Source organism: Sus scrofa, chromosome 13 (assembly GCF_054392235.1).
Source record: "Sus scrofa isolate SSC_HxYL_T2T_F1_AM1 chromosome 13, Sscrofa_HxYL_maternal_Yorkshire_Landrace_v2.0, whole genome shotgun sequence".
Lineage (NCBI taxonomy): Eukaryota > Metazoa > Chordata > Mammalia > Artiodactyla > Suidae > Sus > Sus scrofa.
The window spans coordinates 139231040-139253577 of NC_139395.1; the positions used below are offsets into that span (position 1 = coordinate 139231040).

Here is a 22538-nt window from a genome sequence, read left to right on the forward strand (position 1 = left end):
CACTTAGTATAATAATCTCTAGGTCTATCTATGTTGCTGCGAATGACAATATTTCATTCTTTTTTATGGCTGAGTGATAGTCCAGTGTGTGTGTATGTGTGTGTGTGTGTGTGTGTGTGTAGAATAGAATATATAGATTATATATCTTTTTTATCCATTCATTTGTCTATGGACATTTAGGTGCTTCCATATCTTGGCTGTTGTAAATAGTGCTTCAGTGAACATTGGATACATGTATCTTTTCAAATTAGAGTTTTCTCCAGATATATGCCCAGGAGTAGGATTGCTGGATCATATGGCAAGTCAATTTTTAGTTTTTTAAGGACCTTCCATGCTATTTTCCATAGAGGCCGCACCAATTTACATTCTCACCAAGAGTGTAAGAGGATTCCCTCCACACCCTCTCCAGCATTGGTTATTTGTAGACTTTTAGATGATGGCTGTTCTGACCAGTGGGAGGTAATACTTCAATATAGCATTGACGTGCATTTCTCTAATAATTAGCAATGTTGAGCATCTTTTCATGTGACTGCTGGCCCTCTGTATGCTAAATGGAACTCTTTCCAGCCAGATCCCAGAGTGCTTTAGGAATCTCACTGAGGCTTCATGTAGATGATGTGGGGTTGAAGCCTTTTTCCTGATCTAACAAGAATGGTGAACCCAGGAGGTCGGGCGGGAGGTCAGAACTCACTGAGCACCATTGGTACCATGACTTTGGGCTCCGAGTCTGAGATGAAGAGAAGTGTAGCCAGGACATGGGCTGGAGGCGAGATTCTAGTGCCCAAGGGAGAACGTGACAGTCGTCATCTTCTGAACCGGCTTGAGCCCTGCACACAAGCAAGAATTCAATCGTGACCTCCCAGGAACCTTGACCTAAGAGTTTATTTTGCTTTCCTAGGAAAAGATTAGGAAACTTAAATCTGTTTACAGGTAACCATGAGTATCAGATTGCTCCGGGGTCCAAGGTTAGATATATTGGCAAATCCTATCCTAAGTCCTGACTCAGGGAAATCTACATTTAGAATTCAAGCAGATAAAATAGGGCCCTGTGTTTCAAATCCTGATCCCTGGTTCAGGTTGCAATTACAAGGCTGCTTAAATTGCTCTTGCAGAGCCCTGTAAGTAGCTGTCCTTGTGGCTCCTCATACTGACCCCTGCCTGGCCTCACTCCCCACAGGATGGGTCTGCTCCTCCCGCTGGTGCTCTGCGCCCTGGCCGTGGGCTGCGGGGCTACATCTCCACCCCAGCCGCTGCCCCCTACATCCTCGCTTCTCCTCTCCCATGCCTGCAACAGCTCTTATGTGCTGGATGTTGTGAACCTCGTCCTGCAGGAGATCAACAGGAACCAGAAGGACGGCTACGTGCTGAGCCCCAACCGAGTGAGCGATGTCCGCGAACACAGACAGGCAAGTGGCAGTCCCCTCCAGGGCAGGTGTTTGCACAAGCCAGGGAGGCTGCCAAGGGGACAGGAACCCAGAGACACATGTTGGCAGGTACCTTTCAAATCGGAAAACCTGCTGAGTACACACCAAGCTCCTCTGCTAGAGTGCTACATGTTCTTAATGCTATTAGGAACAAGTACTAATCTACTCTGAAACGTACTGTGTCCCACCGTTTCTATTTTCACAGAGTTCCCTGGTTGCCTAGTGGTTAAAGATCTGTCGCTGTCACTGCTGTGGCGCGGGTTCAATCCCTGGCCCAGGAACTTCTGCATGCAATAGGAACAACCAAAAAAAAGAAAAAAAGAAAAAAAGGAAGAAAGATAGAAATCTTCACAAACATTATAGCCTTTGTTTAGCTTTGCCATAAAACAGGGATTTGGGGGGCCAGGCTTTAGGGGTTTCTGCTTCATGTAGGTTGTGCATTTTCTCCTCACCTTCCTACAGGGTGACCTGGGATCTCTGTTCTATCTCACGCTGGACGTGATAGAGTCTAGCTGCCATGTGCTCAGTAAGATGTCATGGAAGGACTGTGGGCTGACGCCATTCCATGAATCGGTAAGTGCTTGTGTCCAGGTGCTTGAGCAGGAAAACTAGGTGACCTCTGTCTTCAGAATGAAGATTGTTCAGCATGTACCATCTTTAAATGTCCCACTTTATAATCTCTTGAGGAGGGTGCCTATGTAGTTATTCCAATTCTATAGACAAAATAGAGTTTCATCAGAGGGATTTCTGAGAGTTCAATTTCTGGTGTCTGGGTCATGAGAAATTGCCCCCAGATGCAAACCACTGCCTTTAGAATGAACAAGCAATGAGGTCCTGCTGTATAGCACAGGGAACTGTATCTAATCACTTGCGATGGAACATGATGGAGGATAATGTGAAAAAAAGAATGTATATGTATGTGTATAATTGAGTCACTTTGCTGTGCAGCAGAAATTGACAGAACATTGTAAATCAACTATAATAATTTTTTTAAAAAAAGAAAGAAAGAAATAAGAAAAGAAAGGAAAGTTGTCCCCAAGTTGTTTCCCACCTCTTGTAGGACCCTCCTATAGGCTCTGAGCCAATGTTTAAGTTGCGGGAGAAAAAAAAGAAGATGTCTGAGGTGTAGCTCTCTGGATGTGTATCCAAGGAAAACTGTAGAAGCAGTGGAGGGGCAACTCTGAAATTTGTTTTATTTTGCTTTATTTTGTTTTAATTGACACTGATACAAGATTTGAGGCTGGAGAGAGGGAAAGCTATGGTATGAGAGCTCTTAGAGGTACCATGGATAAAGGACTTTCTGGAATCACAGCACCTAAAATGAGTCAAAATTGATGACCAGAGAAGACGCTTGAAAAGAACACAGTTTTCATCTGGTTCTCAATTATCCTGAGATTATTTTTATTAATGGATATGAAACTTTGTGTATACAGGATTGTGGTATACGTCTTTAGAAATGAACTCTTTGACCAAGATATCTTTCTCTAATCACTTAACCAAATGTGTCAAACTCACCTACCTGGTTTTGAAAAGCAAATCATCTATTTACCCTGGGAATTATGTTTAAGGAGACACTAACTGCTATAACATATACACTAAAAAGTGTATACTGATCGCAACATGATAGAAGTTGATTTTCCCATTTATGCAAAGTTCAAATAGAAAGCTGGAGTTCCTGTCATGGCTCAGCAGAAACGAATCTGATTAGCATCCATGAAGACAAAGGTTCAATCCCTGGGTTCGCTCAGTGGGTTAAGGCTCCGGCATTCCCATGAACTGTGGTGTAGGTCACAGGTGCAGCTCAGATCTGGCTTTGCTGTGGCTGTGGATGTGGCGGGCAGCTGCAGCTCTGATTGGACCCCTAGCCTGGGAACCTCCATATGCCAGGGGTGTGGCCCTAAAAAGACCAGAAAAAAAATATAGAAACTCCTCATCAGTGAGGGGCTCTCCTCCACGAGTGATTTGTCAACCCAGGTTCCCTCCATGCTGTGGCCTTGGACTCTGCTGCCCTCAACTCATGGTTCTGTGGTCACCATGCTCATCTACATCAACCTACAGAAAGGGAAAGAGCCTGGAGGACAGAGAGCACATGGGAGAGCCTTATGGGCTAGGCTTAGAAGTGGTTACCCATCCGTTCTGCTCACCTCACTGTGGTTAGAACTCAGTTACACACAGTCCTATCTAAGTAGGAAGGAGGCAGGGAAGTAGTGTAGCTGCAGCCCAAGAGAAGGTTGAACTCTTTGATGATCAGCTGGCAGGTTTCCCCACCCTAAACCACCAAAATTGACCTTAGGTTTCTCATTACTTAAAAATGAAATATCCAATTTCATCTGGGGTATTTTTTAAAGCCATAATTCATTTTACCATGTCGTAAAATGTATTTGTTGATTCCAGGAATATGGTCAATGCAAAGCAATATTTTACATCAATAAGGCAAGAAGAATTCACTATTTACCTGCTTATAACTGTATTCTTCGCCCAGGTAAGAGATCACTCTGATTTTGTTCATTTTAATAATAAATGGAAAATGAGCATTTAAGTATACTATGCTATAGTATGTAGCATTTCTCCCATCCTTACTTCTTGTTCATTCCAAAGTCAAGTTCTTCATATATCCAACCCTCACACTGCTTCTCTTCCCACAATTAATCTTCCTAAATAACCTGCAACAGTTCTATACTGTGTCCTATATCAAATCCTAAATTTTTAGTCTGTCATAAATGGCATCATCTCTCTGATGGTCCCCAGGCTTCCTTTCTAGGAATCTCTGCCCTATTTCCCTGACTACACCAATTTTGCATTCCATTCAACCAGATGGCTCACTTTTCTGAACACACGTTGTACTTTCGAATCTCTGCATCTTGTGTGTGCCTCTCCTTTGGCTGAGGATGCCCTCCCCCGATAAGCTCTGCCCTAGGAACTCATATCCATTCTTTACAGACCATTGCTAATGCTGCTTATTCCACCATGTTCTCTAGTCAAGAAAAAAATAAATAAATAAAACATTGTGCTTTCCTCTTCTACATTCCTATACAACTTTATCCTAACCACTCGTAAAACACAGACAATGCCTTGATTTGGAGTCTTCTATCTTCTATTGTGTAGAACATTTTATTCCCTCTTCCTCTCTGCTACAACTCTCCCCTAATTCCTATCCAGTAGAAGGAGTCTAAATTTTCACTGAATAAATTAATAAATGTACATACATTCATACTGGGTCCCTCTGTGAAAAGCAAGCATCCATAGCACTGGAAGAGAGGATATAGCTACTCATCAAACTATGATGTGCACATGACTCTCCTGGTGGATCTTGTTCAAGGGAAAATTCTGATTCTATACGTCTGGGGCAGGGTCTGAGATTCTATACTGCCAACAAGCCCTAGCTAGGTGATAGCAATGCTGCTGGTTCCTTTGAGGGACTAGGCAACAGAGCTAAAGCTTCCTGGTTGTGACGATAAAGCTCACCTCAAATAAATTAGAGGACAACAACTAATAACATACATCAGGTCTGAAATGAAAGTCATAGGTACCAGGGGTACGGAAGGTCAGGAAATGACATGTGGGGGTGGTACTGGGAGTGATAAGCCGTAGATATAACTCCCCAACTAAACACCCAAGTAAGTACACAGTTGATCAAAGATATGTTTACTTTGTCAATACAACTTTTAGACAAGCTTCCTAGCCTGACTTACACACTAGTTTTGTCACCCACCCCTCGCTCCTCCCAATCAGATGTTCTAGCTATAACGTTAGTGTGTTTATTTTATCCAGTCATATAGTGATTTGACCAATTTTTATTTTCTGTCTTACTTGCTTTTTCTAACCAAAGAGGGTGTACTTCCACCTCCCATATGTCATTCAGTCACTCGTTCATTCAGCAGACATTTACTAAGCACTCAACATGCATTAGATGTTATGTTAGGTATTAGAGACTAAAAGGTAAGTAAAACATAAAAGTAATGAAATCCCAACTCAGTCTGCTTTACCGAGATTGTGATGGTGGAAGATACTGAGCTAACTGAGAATAAATGAGTTATACCAGTATACCGTTCACCCTTGAACCAACACAGTTTTGACCTATGAGGGTCCACACATACATAGATTTTTTTCATTAAATAATACTACAATACTACACTGTCAGAGGCTGGTTAAATCCACAGATGCAGAATGGTGGATACAGAGGGCTGAACATAAAGTTAAACTGCGATTTGGGGCTGTGTGGAGGGTCAGCACCCCTAACCCTCACATTGTTCAAGGATCAAATGTCGTATATTACATATTTTTAACAAAATTTCTAGGGTAAAAAAACATTTATGTAAGGTGAAAAAATATTGCTTCAGGTTTTTTTTAATTATGAAAGTAATACATGCTCATTGCAGAAAACGGTGCAGAACGCTCTTTCTTTCAAGATAATGCATCTACTTCATTCTTGCCACAAGTGAACATGATCGTTTTATTTTTCCTTTCAATCTCTGCCTCCATTGTGGTCATAGGATGTATAGGATTCCAAATCATTAAGGAGTTTTCTTTTTCAACTTGCTGTCTTTGGTATCAACAGTTTCTCCAGGACAGCTTGTCACGCTATGCCCTGACTGCCCCACCCACGTGAACATGTCAGATACCAAAGTCCTGGAAGCTGCCACCAAGTCTCTCGAAGAGTTCAATAAAAGGAGAACCTCAAAGAAGTATTCACTGGTCAAAGTTACCAGGGCTCTCTTTCAGGTGAGGCTGAAGCACCAGTTACATCAGCATGTCTCATAACTGCTGCCATAGCTATCAAGGCCCTCATTTCAATCAGAACCAAGAGCCTTTTCTTCATTCCCTACTTTGTTGCCCTGACGCACATTCACCCTTGTCTTTGTTTCTGAGTTTCATGGGTTACAGGAAACATCAGTTTATCTGTATTTGAATTATGTTCCTATCTAGCATATGGAGAAAAGTTAATCTAAAAACACACTTACATGAGGAAAAATAAACTCATCCAAGGGGAGGTTTTTAGAGTCCCTTTAAATCCCTAAGAAGGGAAGAAAGGCATGGCGATTATGCTTTCTGAATAACAAAGTCATGATACATGGTTTGATTGGTAGGGATTACAGAGACAAGAGACCCCTGCTGACAGTGACCCTGGCAATGTACAGTTTCTATAAATAGAATTCTGCCAAACTTGAGTCATTTCTCCACTTGGAAAGGTTTGATTTATGTTTTTCAACTCTTGTCTCATACCAGTGGGTGTTTGGCCCTGCCTACTTTGTGGAATATTTAATCAAAGAGTCACCGTGTACCAAATCTCAGGCTAGCAGCTGCGCACTCCAGCCCCCTAACCCTGAGGTGAGTATTCCTGAATGTCTTCAGAATTTAAGATGTGTGCTCACAGATCATCTATATGTATTTGTTGAGCATAAATGATACATGAGGTGTCGTAATGCCCAAGACACTTGTCTTCCCCTTAAGGAGAAACTATTTAGGGATGATCTAGATGCAATAATATCTGATTGTAAGTACAGTTTTCATCAGCAATGTGATGCCTTTAAAATGATCACAGGAGGCTGTAAAATCTCCTCATTGGTTGGTGGTGGTCCTACTTTTAAATGATCAAATCCATTTGGATTTGGATACAGCATCGTATCCCATTCTTTGGACCACTTACTCTTGAAGAAGAATGATGTCAAACAGACCTTCTTTGAAAGAATACAACCAAAATGGGGAGCGTGCCTTGAAACCATATGAAGCACACCTGGTAGGAATGTCAATTGGCACAATGTATCATTGCACAATTAGGCAAAAGCATCAGAAGCCTTTTCCCCCCTTATTCATTTATAATAACAGCTTTATTAAGATATGACACATGCTATAAATTCACTCTTTTAAGGAGTACAATTCAGTTTTTCAGTCATCCATAGAGGTGTACCACCATCACCACTATCTAATTTTAGAATGTTTTCATCAGCCCCCAAAGAAACTCCATACCCATTAGCAGACATTCACCTTGCTTCCTTACCCACACTCTTGGAAACCACTAATCTGCTTATGTCTCTATGACTGCATTTTTTGGATCATTTTATATAATGGACTCATACTGTATGTAGCCTTTTGTGTCTGGCTTCTTTCACTTAGCAAAATGTTTTCAAGGGTTATCCATGTTTAGTATATATCAATGCTTCATTTCTTTCATGGTTCAATAATATTTCATTGCCTGGATATACCATGTATTGTTTATCATCCTGTAGTTGACGGATGTTTGAATTGTTTCCTCATTTGAGTCATTATGAATAGTGCCGCCATGAACATTTGCGTAAAAGTTTTTATACATACATATGTTTTCATTTCTTTGGGGTATATACCTTGGAGTGGGATTGCTGGGTCATAGGAGAACTCTATGTTTAACCTTTTAAATAATTGCACACTGTTTTCCAAAGGGACTGCACCAGTTTCACAATCCCATCAGCAACGTGTGAGGCTTTCGATTTCTCCACATTTTTGTCAATTCTTTTTTTTTTTTATTATAGATATCTTACTGAATTTGAAATCATCTCTCATTTTAGTTGCATTTGAGTTTTCTTCATAGCTAATGATGTTGAGTATCTTTTAATGTGCTTTTTGGCCATTTGTATATATTCTTTGGAGAAATGTCTGTTCAAATCCTTGTCATTTAAAAATTGGATTATCTTTTATTGTTGAATTATAAGAATTCTTTACATATTCTGGATATAATTCCCTTATTAGATATTTGATTTTCAAATATTTTCTCCTACAAATCTTTGATTTATCTATTCATTTTCTTCATGTTGTTCTTTGAAAGACAAAACCTTTTTTTCTTTCTTTTTTCTTCTCTCTCTCTCTCTTTTTTTTTTTTTTTTGTTTTTTTTTTTTTTTGGCTGTGCCTATGGCATTTAGAAGTTCCTAGGCCTGTGATTGAACCTGTGCCATAGCAGCAACCCAAGCCGCTGCAGTAACAGTGCTGAATACTTAACCCACTGTGCCACAAGGAACTCCCAAAAGTTTTCAATTTTGATGAAATCCTCTTTTTATAGTTTTCAATTTTGATGAAATCCTCTTTTTACAGTATTTTATATTTTTGACCCAAAAATGTGCTTTTTGGGTCATAGATAAGAATCTGTTGCCTAAGTCAAGATCACTAAGATTTACTCTTGGGTATTCCTCTAAGAATTTTACAGTTTTAGCTTTAGGTCCCTGACCCATTTTTGAGTTAATTTTGTATATGGTGTGAGGTAGGAGGTTCAGTTTCATTCTTCTGCTTGTGGATATCTAGTCGTCCCAGCACTATTTGTTCAAAGACTATTATTTCCCTCATTGCATTGTATTGACATACTTTCTGAAGGTCAATTGGCTGTGAAGGTAAGGGCTTATTTTTTACCACAAATTGTTTTCCATTGATTTGTATATCTATCTTTATACCAGTACCTACTATCTCAGTACATAGTTTTGTAGTGAATTCCGAATTGGAAATGCGAGTCCTCCTATTTTCTTCTTATTCAAGATTGTTTTGGGTGTTCCAGATCCCTTGCATTTTCACAATAAATCAGCTTGTCAGTTTCTATCTTTAAAAAGCAAGAAATTTGATAGGGATTGCACTGAATCTATAGACCAATGTGATAAGTACTGTCCTCTTAAAAATATTAATTCTTCCAACCCATGAATATGGGATGTCCTTCCATTTGCTTAGGACTTATTTAATTTCTTTCAACAATATTTTGTAGTCTTCAGTGTACAAAACTTTGCGGGTTTTGTATAATTAAATATCTTATTCTTTTTGATGCTGATATAATGTATTTGTCTTCTTAATCTTATTTTTGGATTGTTCATTGCAGGTATATAGAAATACAATTGATTACTTGCCTTGTATTCTGTAATCTTCCTGAACTCGTTTATTAGTTCTAGCAGTTTTCTAGTAGATTTTCTGTATACAAGATCATGTCTTCTACAAATATAGTTTTACTCCTCCTTTACAATCCAAATGACTTTTAATTCTCACCTAATGTCCCTGTCTAGAATGTCCAGTACAATGTTGAATAGAAATGCAGAGAGCAGACATCCTTATCTTATTCCTAATTTTAGGAGGAAAGCATTAAGTATTTCATCATTTAATATGAATAACTGTAAGCTCTATATAGTTGCTCTTTATCAAGTTGAGAAAGTTCCCTTCTATGCCTAGTTTTTTGAATGTTGTTTTTTTTTTTAATCAGAAAAGAGTGATGGAATTTGTCAAATACTTTTTCTATGTTAATGAGATAATCATGGGATTTTTTTTTCTCCTTTAATCTAGTAGAATTGTATATAATAATGGTTATTATATGTTAAAACATTCTTACACTTTGAGGATGAATCACAGTTGATCATGGTGTATAATCTCTTTTATATGTTTCTAAATTCAGTTTGCCAGTGGGTTTTTTTTTCCAAAGATTTTTAATCTATATAAGAGATATTGGTCTGTAGTGTTCCTGCATTGTCTCTGCCTTATTTTTACATGAATTTAATATTGGCTTCATAGAATGAATTGGGAAATTTTCACCCCTCTTCTATTTTACTTTGACAGAGTTTGTGAGGGATTGGTGTTAATTCTTTAAATATTTGGTACAATTCACCAGTGAAGCCATCTGGGCCTGGGCTTTTCTTTGCTGGAAGTTTATTTGATTAGTGATTCCCTATTTAATTACAATTTTAGTAATTTGAGTCATTTTTTTCTTGGTCAGTCTGTCTAAAGCTTTGTAAATTTTATTGATTTTTCTTCCAAAGAATCAACTTTCAATTTTATTTACTTTCTTTGTTCTTTTTTTTATTGTCTAGTTAATGTATTTCTTCTTTACTCTTCATTATCATCTTCTTTCTGTTTGCTTTGGGCTTAGTTTACTCTTCTTTTTTCTAACTTTTTAAGGTAGAAATTTAGGTTATTGGTTTACAATCTTTATTCTTTTTTTTAGCATAAATGCTTATATCTACAAATTTCCCTCTACGCAGTGATTGAGCTGCATCTCACAAGTTATACATGTCATTTTTTTTTTTTTGGTCTTTTTTGTTGTTGTTGTTGCTGTTGTTGTTGTTGTTGCTATTTCTTGGGCCACTCCCGCGGCATATGGAGGTTCCCAGGCTAGGGGTTGAATCGGAGCTGTAGCCACCAGCCTGCGCCAGAGCCACAGCAACGCGGGATCCGAGCCGCGTCTGCAACCTACACCACAGCTCATGGCAACGCCGGATCCTTAACCCACTGAGCAAGGGCAGGGACCGAACCCGCAACCTCATGGTTTCTAGTCGGATTCGTTAACCACTGCGCCACGACAGGAACTCCTACATGTCATTTTTGTTTCCATTCATCTCAAAATATTTTCTAATTTTCCTTGTGATTTCTTCTTTGGCCAATTGGTTATTTAGGAGTATTATTTAATTTCCATGTATTTGTGAAAATTTCAGTTTCCTTCTGTTATTCATTTCTAAATTCATCCAAAGTGATTGGAGAATATACTCTGTGTGATCTCAATTATTTTAAATTTTTTTGAAGCTTGTTTTATGGTTTCACATAAGACATATCCTAGAGAAAGTGCCATGTACACCTGAGAAGAAGGTATATCCTGCTATTGCTGGGTAAAGCATTCTGTAATTGTTAAGTTTAGTTGGTTTAAAGTGTTTTTCAATATTTCTCTTTCCTTGTTGATGTTCTGCATATTTTTTATACATTATTGTGAGTGAAGTTTCCAACTATTATTGTTGAATTATATATGTCTTCCTTGAATTCTGTCAGGTTTTGCTTTTGCAGTTTGGGGCTCTGTTGTTAGGGGCATGTATGTTTGTAGTTGCTATGTGTTTCTGGCACATTGAGTCTTATCATAAATCTTTTTCCCTTATCGCTGGTAACAATTTTTGTCTTAAAGTCAATTTTGTCTGATATTTATGTAGCCATTTGATTACTATTTGGTTACTATTTGCATTGCAAAATTTTTTCATCTTTTAACTTTCAGACTATGTGTGTCTTTGAATCTGAACTGTGTCTCTCAAAAGCCTTTTATAACCAGTCAATTGAATACTCTCAAATTCTCAGTTTCCTCAACTGAGAATAATTGGGAAAACATCATCATCTTCTGTGGACTCTCCCTTTCTCTTTTCTCAGTGCCATCATGTGCTGATCACCCCAGATGGGCAAATGGGCAAATGACCATTACTTTCTTGTCAATTTCCATAATAAGAACAATTTCACTTAAGTAATTAAAATTCATTTTCAGGGATTAAAATTTCTTTTTAGTCAATTCTGAATCAGAACTTCTATCTCATATCCAATTCAAAGCTTTTTCCTCTCTGTAACTCAAGCCTGACCTAGAGCTTAGGACTTACTGTGAGGAAGGACTCAAAGTTTGTTCTTTCACTCTTTCTCCTACAATCTTTTATTTAATTGTGGTCTCTCAAAGTCCCAAGAAGAAAGAGAGAGGGTTAGAGAAAAGAGTTTAAAGTCTTTTTACACAACTAGACCTTCAGTTGTAGTTTTCTCTTGGTCTACACTGGCCCTTTATTTACCCTTGAAAAAGTATACTCTGTGACTCTAAAATTTCTCTTCTAGGAATTTACCCTAAGGAAGCAACTAGGGATATACGAAAAGATAAGCTTCAATGTTTAAACGTAACAAATTAGATTCAAGTCAGTGTCTAACAAAAGAGAACATATTAAATAATACAGAGGAATATTAGGTAGCCATTATAAAGAAAATCATAGAAAACTATTCAATGTCACACAAAGATCTTTACATATTGTTAATGACCAAAGAGAGTTATAAAATATTATGGATAGTATAATCCTATTTTTCCATAAAAAAAAAAGTGAATAGGAAGAAAGATTAGAAGAAATGAAATCAAATTGTTGTAGGAAATGGGTACCTTTCATGCAATTATAGGTTTTTAAATTTTTGTTTCTCCATATTCTAAATAACTATTTATTACATTTGTAATACGAAAACAAACTTTTTTTTTTTTGGTTTGTTTTTGCTTTTTAGGGCTGCACCCGTGCCATATGGAGATTCCCAGGTTGGGAGTCAAATTGGAGCTACAGCTGCAGGCCTATGCCACAGCCACAGCATCATCAGATTGGAGCCGCATCTGTGACCTACACCACAGCTCACAGCAACACCAGATCGTTAACCCACTGAGTGAGGCCAGGGATGAAACCCACAACATCATGGTTCCTAGTCAGATTTGTTTCTGCTGTGCCATGACAGAAACTCCCAAACTTACTTTTCACCCTTTTTTTTTTAGGGCTGCACCCTGAGGCACATGGAGGTTCCCAGGCTAGGGGTGGAACTGGAGCTGCAGCTGCCAGCCTATGCCACAGCCACACCAGATCTGAGCCACATCTGTGACCTACATCACAGCTCATGGCAACACCAGATCCTTAAGCCACTGAGTGAGGCCAGGTATCGAACTGCAACCTCCTGGTTCCTAGTCAGATTCATTTCTGCTGCGCCACAATGAGAACTTCCCCAAAATTATTTTTAAGAAAAGTTGAAGGATCTGAGTGGTCTTGTCTGAGCAGCAAAAACTCAGGTGGAACATATATAAAGGGCTGCTATATGAGAGATGAAAACAGGTTTTCTAATTGACCCAAAGGTAGAAGTATGGCCAAGAATTAGACCCAGATTTCTGTATCTGTTCTATAGACAGTTTTCTGCTCAATAAAAAGAATTTTCTAATTGAGTTTGGTCCTCAGGAAATCCTGAGTTTCTCTCATTGGAGACAGATTAGCCTAGTTTGAGTAATTACTTGGTAGGAATGATCTAAAGAATTAGTTCAGAGTCTACCTGTTACCCGGTAAGAGCATAAACGTGTTGATTGGCTGTTTGTCTCTGTGAGCAGAAAGCAAGTTGATTTCCATTTACGATAACTGATAATTGTAATACACAAATGACATTGTATTTTCTTTTTCTTTAGCCTGTTGGTATTTGCAGTGGTTCTCGGAGTGAAAGAGGCCCCGAAAAGTTTGTCTCCGTGAGGTGTAGCTTCTTTAAATCACAGGTATTTTTCAATCTAATTGTTTTTCTTTCTGTGAATAAAAGAAGAGAAGATTATCTATCTTTAATTGCCTCAACCCTCTCCTTTTATTTTCCTAAAGTCAATGATCACCATTTTATTCAAGCTGCCGAAAAGCCACATCCAGAGGGTAGCTGATCAAAGACCTGTAACCCTTTCTTTTAGAAACAACACAGTCCCCGCAGAACAAGTAAGACTCCTTTAGTTTGAATGGCTCAGGCCTCTGAAACATTACATTCCGTGTCCCAAAGGCCCTTACCCTGAACCATAAATAGAAATTGTTTCCATGGAAGTACTGAGTCCTTTTCCAGAAATATTTCTTGAGCACATACTGCGAGGCATCCTGGCAGAGGTGAGAGGGTGGTTGAGTTCCAGTCCTGCTCTGCCACCTACAAGGTGTGTAAACATGGACAAGGTGTTACCTCTCTGAGTCGTGGTTGCCTCATTTATAGAATGGGGTTGTAGCACTTGCCACCTTCAGAGAGACAGGTGAGAGGATCTGGTTGAAGGGCATTGCACCAGGCCTGGCACAGAATAAACAAATGAGGCTTCTGCCATCTCTAGAAGTGGGGAGATAGCTCGCTCAGGACTTTGAACAAGCCATCTAATTCTCTGGATCATTGTTCAGCCCTGAAATTTGTGACGATTACAGGCTCTTATCTGTTTTGCTTTTTAACTCTTTAATCAGGCCCATCCCTCTAGCTGGTCTCCTTTTGAAAATCCCGTCAAAAAGGCACAAAACAGCCTAACCTAGTCACAGGCATGGCAGGGATTTTCTTGGAGGATGTTCCCTTATTTGAAAACATTCTTATTTCAGGCTCCCACCCCTGGAGATGCATACTCTACTGCTAGCCGAGGTGACCCCACCAAGGTGGAAGAGCCCCAGCAGGAAAGCACAGCCTCTGCCAAGCCTGTGCCAAAGGGATCTGTCCAGCACCTTCCCGGATTGGGTGATAAGCCTAAAGGTTCCCCGGAAACAGGCCCTGAGGAGGCCTTCCCTGTACGGGTGGATCTAACTTCGAATCCTCAAGGAGAACCGCTGGATGTCTCCTTCCTCTTCCCAGAGCCTGTGGAGAAGGACCTGGTTGTTCTGCCTTTCCCCTCAAGAGAATGGCGCTCTGCTGAATGCCCAGGACCAGCTCGGGTTTCCAACCCTCTTGTTCTCCCGCCATGAAAATGAAGTAGGGGATTCCTGGGAACACAGGGCCCTGCAGAAGATGAGGGGTGGTGGAGAAGAGGGATGGAGAGTTCAAACAGAGAGAGGGCTAATAAAGTGCATCTTTTTGACTCTTCCTCTTCTCATGTTGCCTGAAGTGGAAATAATACTAAACTGCTCACTCATACACTGGGCTGCATTCCTCCTAAGCCATCCCAAGGTCTCATGCCGTGGATAGACTCCTCTCAGATCTTTCACCTCTCTCTTTATAATGACTTCTTCCTCTTAGCTAAGTGTCTCTGATGTAGGGCCTTACTTTGCAATGTCTTCATCTTTCTGATGATGACCTAAAACAAATAGACTGAAGAGATTCCTCCAGCAAAGATGGGTTTATGGGGTCAGCAGAGGATTGTCATTCGAGATCTGCAACCATGTCAAGCCACGTGCAAGTCCCCAAACAGCAAAGGAAGGAGAAGGCCTTTATAGAGAGGAAAAAGAAGTTGGGAAGGCCATGCTGGACAAAGAGTCCATGGCTTTTCATTGGCTAAGTCCTATTGGGCTGTGCTATTGTCACAGCTCCCACTTCTGGTCTCCCAAGTCTGTTTAATTGTGGTTTCTGTTTATTAATTTTTTACCTTTCTCCCCTTTTGATCAAGATCTTTCTCTGAAAGCATCACTGACCAAGAGTCAGGTTTTCCAGTTTCAGTAGCTTTTTGTCATCAGTGTCAAAATGACCTTTACTGGGTTTAGTATCTCAAATTGAAGGGAAAAGTACAAAAGAGTGGAAACTTAGGAAGGTCACGTTTAAGTGACAAGAAGGAGTAGGAGGGAAAACTTCAGGCCCTTTTTATCTAAGGTCCACATTTTATCAAGACCATAGACATTAGTGATCATCTGAAGAGTTACATCATCAAAATTTTGGCAACAATCTTCAAGCAGTCCTGGTATGGATATCTTGAGAGAGCTGTCTCATCAGATGTCATCTGCCTCAATTCTAGGAAATCTTTACTTTCAGGTCACCAGCAGATGGGCAGGTATGTCGTGTTATTCAAAGAGTCTATTCCTTAGAGTTTAGTGGCACAAGATTTGGATTAGCAGTAACTGATAGGCATTTTTCCATGAGGTTGAAGAGAGCTCTCCTGGAGGTGCCTTTTCCAATAGACAAGATCTCTGGGTTGTAAGGTATGACACTTAAGGTCTTTGTCTCCTGAGGGTATACTGTGAAAGGATTGTTTTACCAACGCATGGTTGTTTTTAATGGAAGCAATTAGGCCTTTGCAATATTGGAGTATCTCTTTTATCAGGTGTGGGTGAAAAGAAGCAGTGCATTGAGTGTCCTATGACTGTCTCAAGGGGCCAGAGTTTGTATGAGTTCTGAAATGGGCAGATCTGAGATTTAGAGGGACCGACAACAATGCTTTTGGTCAAGGAGTCTGGAGGACCTCTACAAATATTTCCAACTAAGCCTTAATATGTTGTCAAACCAGAGGCTTGAGGAGGGTGAGCTCAATGAAAGTTTTGTAAGAGTGAGAAAGGAGCGCATACTTGTCAAAGCACCTGGCTAGTAAAATGTGTTCCCACATTACTGTGAAGTTTGAAGGAGTTCCCCAGGAAGGCAGAATTTCTTTTTCCAGAAGAACTTGAGCCACAGAAGAGGCAGTAGCTTGTCTGCAAAGGCAGCTTCAGTTCGGTGTGAAAACGTACAGATCATGACTAAAATATTGTTCTATCCAGTCGATGGAGGAAGTTGCGTGAAATCCATTTGCCAGGGCTTGAATGCTCCATTAGGAAGTTTAAAATGTCTGAGAAAAGTATGAACGGGCTTCTGTGGCTCGTGCTTTAGACAAGTGGGACAAGTGAAGAAGGTACTTTTTGTGGCTTTATTAATGTTTCTCCATCAATATTGATTCACGAAGGCTATTACTTTGCCAGGACACCAATGATTTAGTGCCCGTACAGTGTAAGGAGTAGGAATTTTAGCGTCTTCAGTAGGAATGGGTTATTATTTGGTCCAAACTAGAGCTTTTTCTTTTTACCAAACCAACAATTGCTAAATTTCCAATCTTATTTTTTCTTTTTCTGAGGCCAATTTTTGGGCCCCTCTAACCAGGTTTTCTAAATTACCATTTGGGAAATATCTCTTCGGACCATGACAGGGGTTTGGCAGCTGTTGGTCCCTTTAAGGACAGCATTCCTTACAGAAATCTCAGCAAGGTGATTTCCAGAAAGTCTCAAATGCCCTGGGATCTTAATAATAACTAAAGCAACAGTTTCAAATGTTGTTTAATAATTCCTAAACATAGGGGACAATTAAATTTTTATTTCCATGGAAGTAAAGAAGCCACATTGTTCCCACAACATTCTAAAATCATGAGCTACCCTGAAAGCATATCTACCACCAGTATAAATATTGGCAGTTTTATCCTTGGCTAAAGGACAAGCCTGTGTAAGAAAGAGCATATTAAAAAAAAAGAAGAAGAAGAAAAAGAAAGAGCATATAATTGAGCCTGGTGGGCCAATGGAGACATAGGTAAAGATTCTGCCTCAACACCATCCAAAGGGGTTGTAATGGTATGCCTACCACAATATTTGCCAATGTCTCCTTTAAATAAGAACCATCAATGAACCAGGAGAAATCAGTGTTACCCAATGGAATTTCCTACAGATCATTTGGAGGGGCCAGGTGGTTCATCAGCATTAAGCAGTCATTAGGGACTGTCAGTTATGGAGGGGAAAAGAGAAGCAAGATTAAGGTTATTACAATATAAAAGAGTTATATGGGTAACAGTTATCAAAAGGACGTCTAGGAGGTGAGGTGGCTGGCTGAGAAATGTTGAGTGTGATGAGAATTCAGGAGCCTTCTACTGCATGAGGTACAAAATGGTTAAAGGGCATCCCACAATTGTTTTCTCAGTGATCTTAACCAAAAGGGCAGTGGCCATAATAGCCCTAAGGCAAGGAGGTATCCTTGTGCCACAGAGTTCCTTTGCTGGACATAATACACTGTGGGTTGATGATGGTCCCTGTGTTTGTGGTGAGTACCCCAAGGCATTCCCTTCTTCTTCATATGCAAAAAGGAAAAAGGGAATCTGACAATTGGGATGTCCAAAGGCAGGTGAGTTCATCCAACTCTCTTTGAGAGCCTTGATAGCTGTGTTCTTCCCATAAAGTTGAATTAGGGTTATTGTTGAGTAAAACACAGAGATTTGGCATAAGAGAGAAAATTGGAATCCAATTTAATTTATGTTTATTTTGTGGCATATGGAAGTTCCCAGGCTAGGGATCCAACTGGAGCTGCAGCTTCCAGACTGTGCCACAGCCACAGATATGCCAGATCCAAGCATTGCTGTGGCTGTGGTGCACGCCAGCAGCTGCAGCTCTGTTTCGACCCCTATCCTGGTAACTATCATATGCTGCAGGTGTGGCGCAAAAAAACAAAAGACAAAAACCTGGGTTTGGAAAAACTGCAAGTTTTCTTTGGTCAGCTTATGTCCCTTTAAGGCTAAAAACTTTAGCAAGTGCATGCTGTCTTCCTGTGAGGAGGTTTGTGTAGGAGAAGAAACAAATCATCTACATGATGCAACAAAGTAGAATCTCTGTGGAACTTTGTGGTCCAGATCAGCCTGCAGGATTTGTGAGAAATGAGGTTATTCTCAGAATAACCCTCAGGCGTTACCATGCAGGTGAATTGTTTTTCTTCCCAAGTAAACTTACAGGAAGTTATTGGCCAGCTTCATCATCTGAAATACTAAAGCACAGCATAAATTATGATAAAAAAAAATTTACTTCCGGTGGGAAAAGACATTAGTAATGTTTAAGGTATAACAATGTTGTTTATTGCTCAGAGGTCCTGGGCAAATCTTCATGCTTTGTCCTTAGGTTTTTCTCATCAATAAAATGGGAGCATTACGGGAGCTCATATGACATAAAATGAGGCCGTGAGCCTTGTAATCTACTATGAGCTTTTTGCCTTGAAGGGTTTCATTACTAATAGGGTATTGATAATTCTGGGAAGAGGTTTCTAGGGCTCTATTTGAATCTTGATGGGAAGTAGGCTGTGAATTGTGCCAACATCAGTTGTAGATTTTGCCATAAGGAAAGAGGTAGCTGACTCAATAGGGACAAATGATCAGTTTTTCCAGAATCTGCTCTAAGCACTGTCAGAGATGGAAGAAATACACGATGTCAAAGGATCTTTTAATTCATTGGCTTGTTTCGATGATGACTAAAAATTTTCTAAAATTATCTTCCCCTTTTGGGAGACATTCTAGCATGATACTTCCTGAAGAAGTCCTGGCCTAATAAATGAGTAAGGGCAGAAGAACTAAGGAGAAAAGGCCTAAACAAAAGGGAATGAGTTCAGAGACAGTAAACTCTTTAAAAAAAAAAGCACCTTTTTTTTTTTTTTTTTTGTTAGAACTAGAGAGTGGAAGCTCATGGGGCGCTAGATCAGCTAGAGTTTAAAGAGGTACATTTTATCTTTTTTTTTTTTTTTCTTTTTAGGACTGCATTCATGGCATATGGAAGTTCCTGGGCCAGGGGTAGAATCAAAGCTGTAGCTGCCGGCCTGTGCCACAGCTACAGCAATGCCAGATCTGAGCTGCATCTACGACCTAAACCACAGCTTACAACAACACCGAATCCTTAACCCACTGAGTGAGGCCAGGGATGGAACCCTCATCCTCATGGATACTAGTTGGGTTCTTTAACCCCTGAGCCATGACGGGAACTCCAGGAACCTTTTAAGGTTCACTGGAGGTTCCCACTGTTTGAACTGTCTTAGTGCTACAAGACAGGGACTGTGAATGGTATTGGGTTAAGCACACAAACTACAGCTCTAGTGTCACTTAGGACAGGAAGAGTTTCATCCCCAATCTGGAGAACATTTCTCCAAAGAAATAAAGAGGGAGGACTGGCAAGAGCCCTTTTAGTTCCTCGGAATGCTGTCATTGACCATTGAAAGGACATTGGAAAGGCTGGTCAGAGGGCTGAAGGCACCTAAAGAACTTGAATTTTTAACAATCTCTCAGCCAATGTCCTGGCTCTTTGCAATACTAGCAAAAACTAGGAGAGCTTTGGTTTTTTTTAGTAGCCTTTGTTTGCTGGAGCTAAAGTTTACAATTTTGGAAGTCTTCCTTGGATGTGACTTATCAGGAATACAAGAGAGTTGATTTGCCAGATTCACTAAATCTGAGTATAATTTTCCCTTCTATCTTGGTCCATTTTGCTAGAAGGGAAAAGTCCTTGTTCAGCCTATTAATAAACATTGCGTTAAAAGCTACCAGGTAAAATCAACATCTGAAGGAAGATAAGAATTAAAAAAAAAAAAAAAAAAAAAAGAAAGTATTAAAAAAAACAAAAACCAACCAGAGGTTCCCATCGTGGCACAGTGGAAACAAATCCAACAGGGCACCCTGAGGTTGCAGGTTCAACCCCTGACCTCACTCAGCGGGTCAAGGATCTGGCATTGCTGGGAGCTGTGGTGTAGGTCAAAGATGAAGCTCGGATCTGCTGCTGCTGTGACTGTGGCTGTGGCCGGTGACTACATGCCTGATTTGACCCCTAGCCTGGGAACTTCCATATGCCACTGTGTGGCCCTAAAAAGACAAAAAAAGACCAAAAAAAAACAAAAACAAAAAACCAATCCGACGTCTATCGTAATATTCATGAACAGAATGTGCAAACCTGAAATTTGTTCCCATCAACAGGCTTTGGGAAAAAGCCCTAGAATTTGTTTAATGAGGTTACCTAGCAATTGCCTGAGTCTGATTACATAATAAATTAGTGGACTCGTCTCACTGCTATAATTCCAGAGACCTTTCTGAGCTTTCCCAATTAGCAGTTTTCATCCAATGCTGGGCTTGGCCTTTGTGGATAATAATAAGAATTAGTTGACATAAGTCAGAGAAGGCAGGTTAAGTTTGAATGACTATATTAAATTCAAATATGTGAAGATCTTTGGTGCTTTGGGAAAATCTTTGTGGCTCACAGTTTAGCTTTAGTCCAAGGAATATATGAAATTAAGGGTTTTTGAATTCCTATTCTAGCTAAGCTGGTTAAGAACCTGGCTAGTGTCCATGAGGATGCAGGTTCGATCCCTGGCCTCGATCATTGGGTTAAGGATCTGGCATTGCCATGGCCCATGGTGTAGGTCCCAGACACAGCTCGGATTCCGAGTTGCTGTGGCTGAGGTGTAGGCCAGCAGCTATAACTCTGACTCAGCCCCTAGCCTTGGAACTTCCATATGCCATGAGTGCAGCCCTAAAAAGGAAGAAAAAAAGCAAAAAAAAAAAAAAATAAGGGTTTTGCCTCTGGATCCTCAGAAGACTCCATTTTTAAAAGACAGGTTCTGACAAGCTCAGGAGAAAACGGAGTGTGGAGAGTTGAAGAGATAAGGGAGAGTTTGGTGGTAGAATTTGTACATGAGTTCTGAGGGTATAGAGCAGACCTTGGCATCACAGAAGGGAAGAAAGATGGTGCCAGGACAGAGCCTGAGACCAAGAAACCGAAGAAGAACAGCCTGGGGTTTCGGGAGCCATTTACTTTCTTTGTTTGCCTCATTTAATCTTAAAACCTTGTTTTGCAGAAGCAATTTTAGACTCCTGGTAACAGCTGGGAAGCCTCAAAATACCAGTTGAAATAAGCATTCCACTCCGTTCTGGAAATTTTTGAGCTACTGTAGTCCAGTTTGATTTTAAGGAAATTAAGTCTGTGAATTTCAAAAGTTCCCCACAATGGCCATTGGTATTGCCTTTGGTCAGGTCCATGTCTTTAGTTAGAAAAGAACCTGAGGGAGTTCTCGTCATGGCACAGCGGAAACGAATCTGATGAGTAACCACGGGGTTGCAGGTTCGATCCCTGGCCTCGCTCAGTGGGTTAGGGATCTGGCGTAGCTATGAGCTGTGGTGTAGGTTGCATATGCAGCTCGTATCCCACATTGCTGTGGCTGTGGCTATGGGTAGCAGCTGAAGCTCCAATTTGACCCCTAGCCTGGGAACCTCCACATGCCACGGGGGCAACCCTGTAGTGGGGGCACCTTCAAAATACTTAGACAACTAGGATCCCATTTCTCAGAGTTTTTTTCCTCTAGAATAAAGAATAATTTTCAAACTGCTTGAACAGCTTGCAGCACAACAGCACAGTTCAAACAGCTTACAAGCCAATCCCAGGCAGTCTTAAGGAGAGGTCTTGTTCCTGGAGAATCCACATCGAAGGGTTAAAGCCAATTTCCAAAAGACAGCCCTTCCCAAGGAACAGGCCAAAGGCAGAAACACTTGGCACTGTTTCAGAGAAACAACCCCTGTTCCTGAACAAATGAGTCAAAGGCTAGCCAGGTTCAAGAGAAGCAGCCCTTGTCCAAAAGGAATAGGCCAAAGGCTGGCCAGTTTCAGTGAAACAGTCTGATCTCAAATCAGACAGACGTGCCAACTTCACATATAGGACAAAGCCTTAATCAGAAAGAGGAAACCTTTAAATAGATACTGAATAAAGCCTGAGCTTCAAGTGCAAAGAGGGTGTGAGCTTAGATGGAAGATAAAGCTGTACCTTCCAACATCAGGATCAGAAAATCAATGAGTGGCAATGGGTTCAATTTTGGATACTATACTTGTTTGCTCACCAACCCCAGAGCTGTTGGGCATCTTCTCTGGTTCCTGTACAGGCCACTAAAATGTTGATCTGAAACAAAAAGACTGCCAGATTCTTCTCTAGCAAAGACAGGTTTATTTTGGATCATCAGAGAAGTGCGAATTGGGGTCTGCAAACACAGCAAGCCACAGGCGAGTCCCCAAACAGCAAGGGAAGGAGAACCCTTTTATGAAGAGGAAGTTGGGAAGGCTGGGGTAAACAAAGAGTCTGTGGATTTTTATCAGCTGAGTTGTTGACAGGAAAGCTCTCTTCCTATTGGTCTCTGCTATTGCCACGGGGCGTTAGTGC

At 40.4% G+C, this 22538-nt stretch overlaps 1 protein-coding gene across 1 annotated transcript; it reads left to right on the forward strand.

Annotated features, from left to right (window-relative positions):
• Positions 1 to 1062: 1062 nt before the first annotated feature.
• FETUB (fetuin B) lies at positions 1063 to 14739 on the forward strand. The gene is made up of 7 exons (XM_003132577.5): positions 1063 to 1406; positions 1887 to 1997; positions 3819 to 3906; positions 5983 to 6146; positions 6651 to 6752; positions 13349 to 13432; positions 14265 to 14739. The coding sequence occupies exons 1-7, from the start codon at positions 1179 to 1181 to the stop codon at positions 14619 to 14621; spliced, it is 1134 nt and encodes a 377-aa protein (XP_003132625.1). The 5' UTR covers positions 1063 to 1178; the 3' UTR covers positions 14622 to 14739.
• Positions 14740 to 22538: the final 7799 nt, after the last annotated feature.

What these genes read in the sequence shown, in the direction of transcription:
- FETUB (XM_003132577.5), top strand. Translation starts at nt 1,179, where the DNA reads ATGGGTCTGCTCCTCCCGCTGGTGCTCTGCGCCCTGGCCGTGGGCTGC. An exon ending in TAACTGTATTCTTCGCCCAG is followed by an intron (nt 3,907 to 5,982) that starts GTAAGAGATCAC and finishes TGGTATCAACAG; the next exon opens with TTTCTCCAGGACAGCTTGTC. An exon ending in TTACCAGGGCTCTCTTTCAG is followed by an intron (nt 6,147 to 6,650) that starts GTGAGGCTGAAG and finishes GTCTCATACCAG; the next exon opens with TGGGTGTTTGGCCCTGCCTA.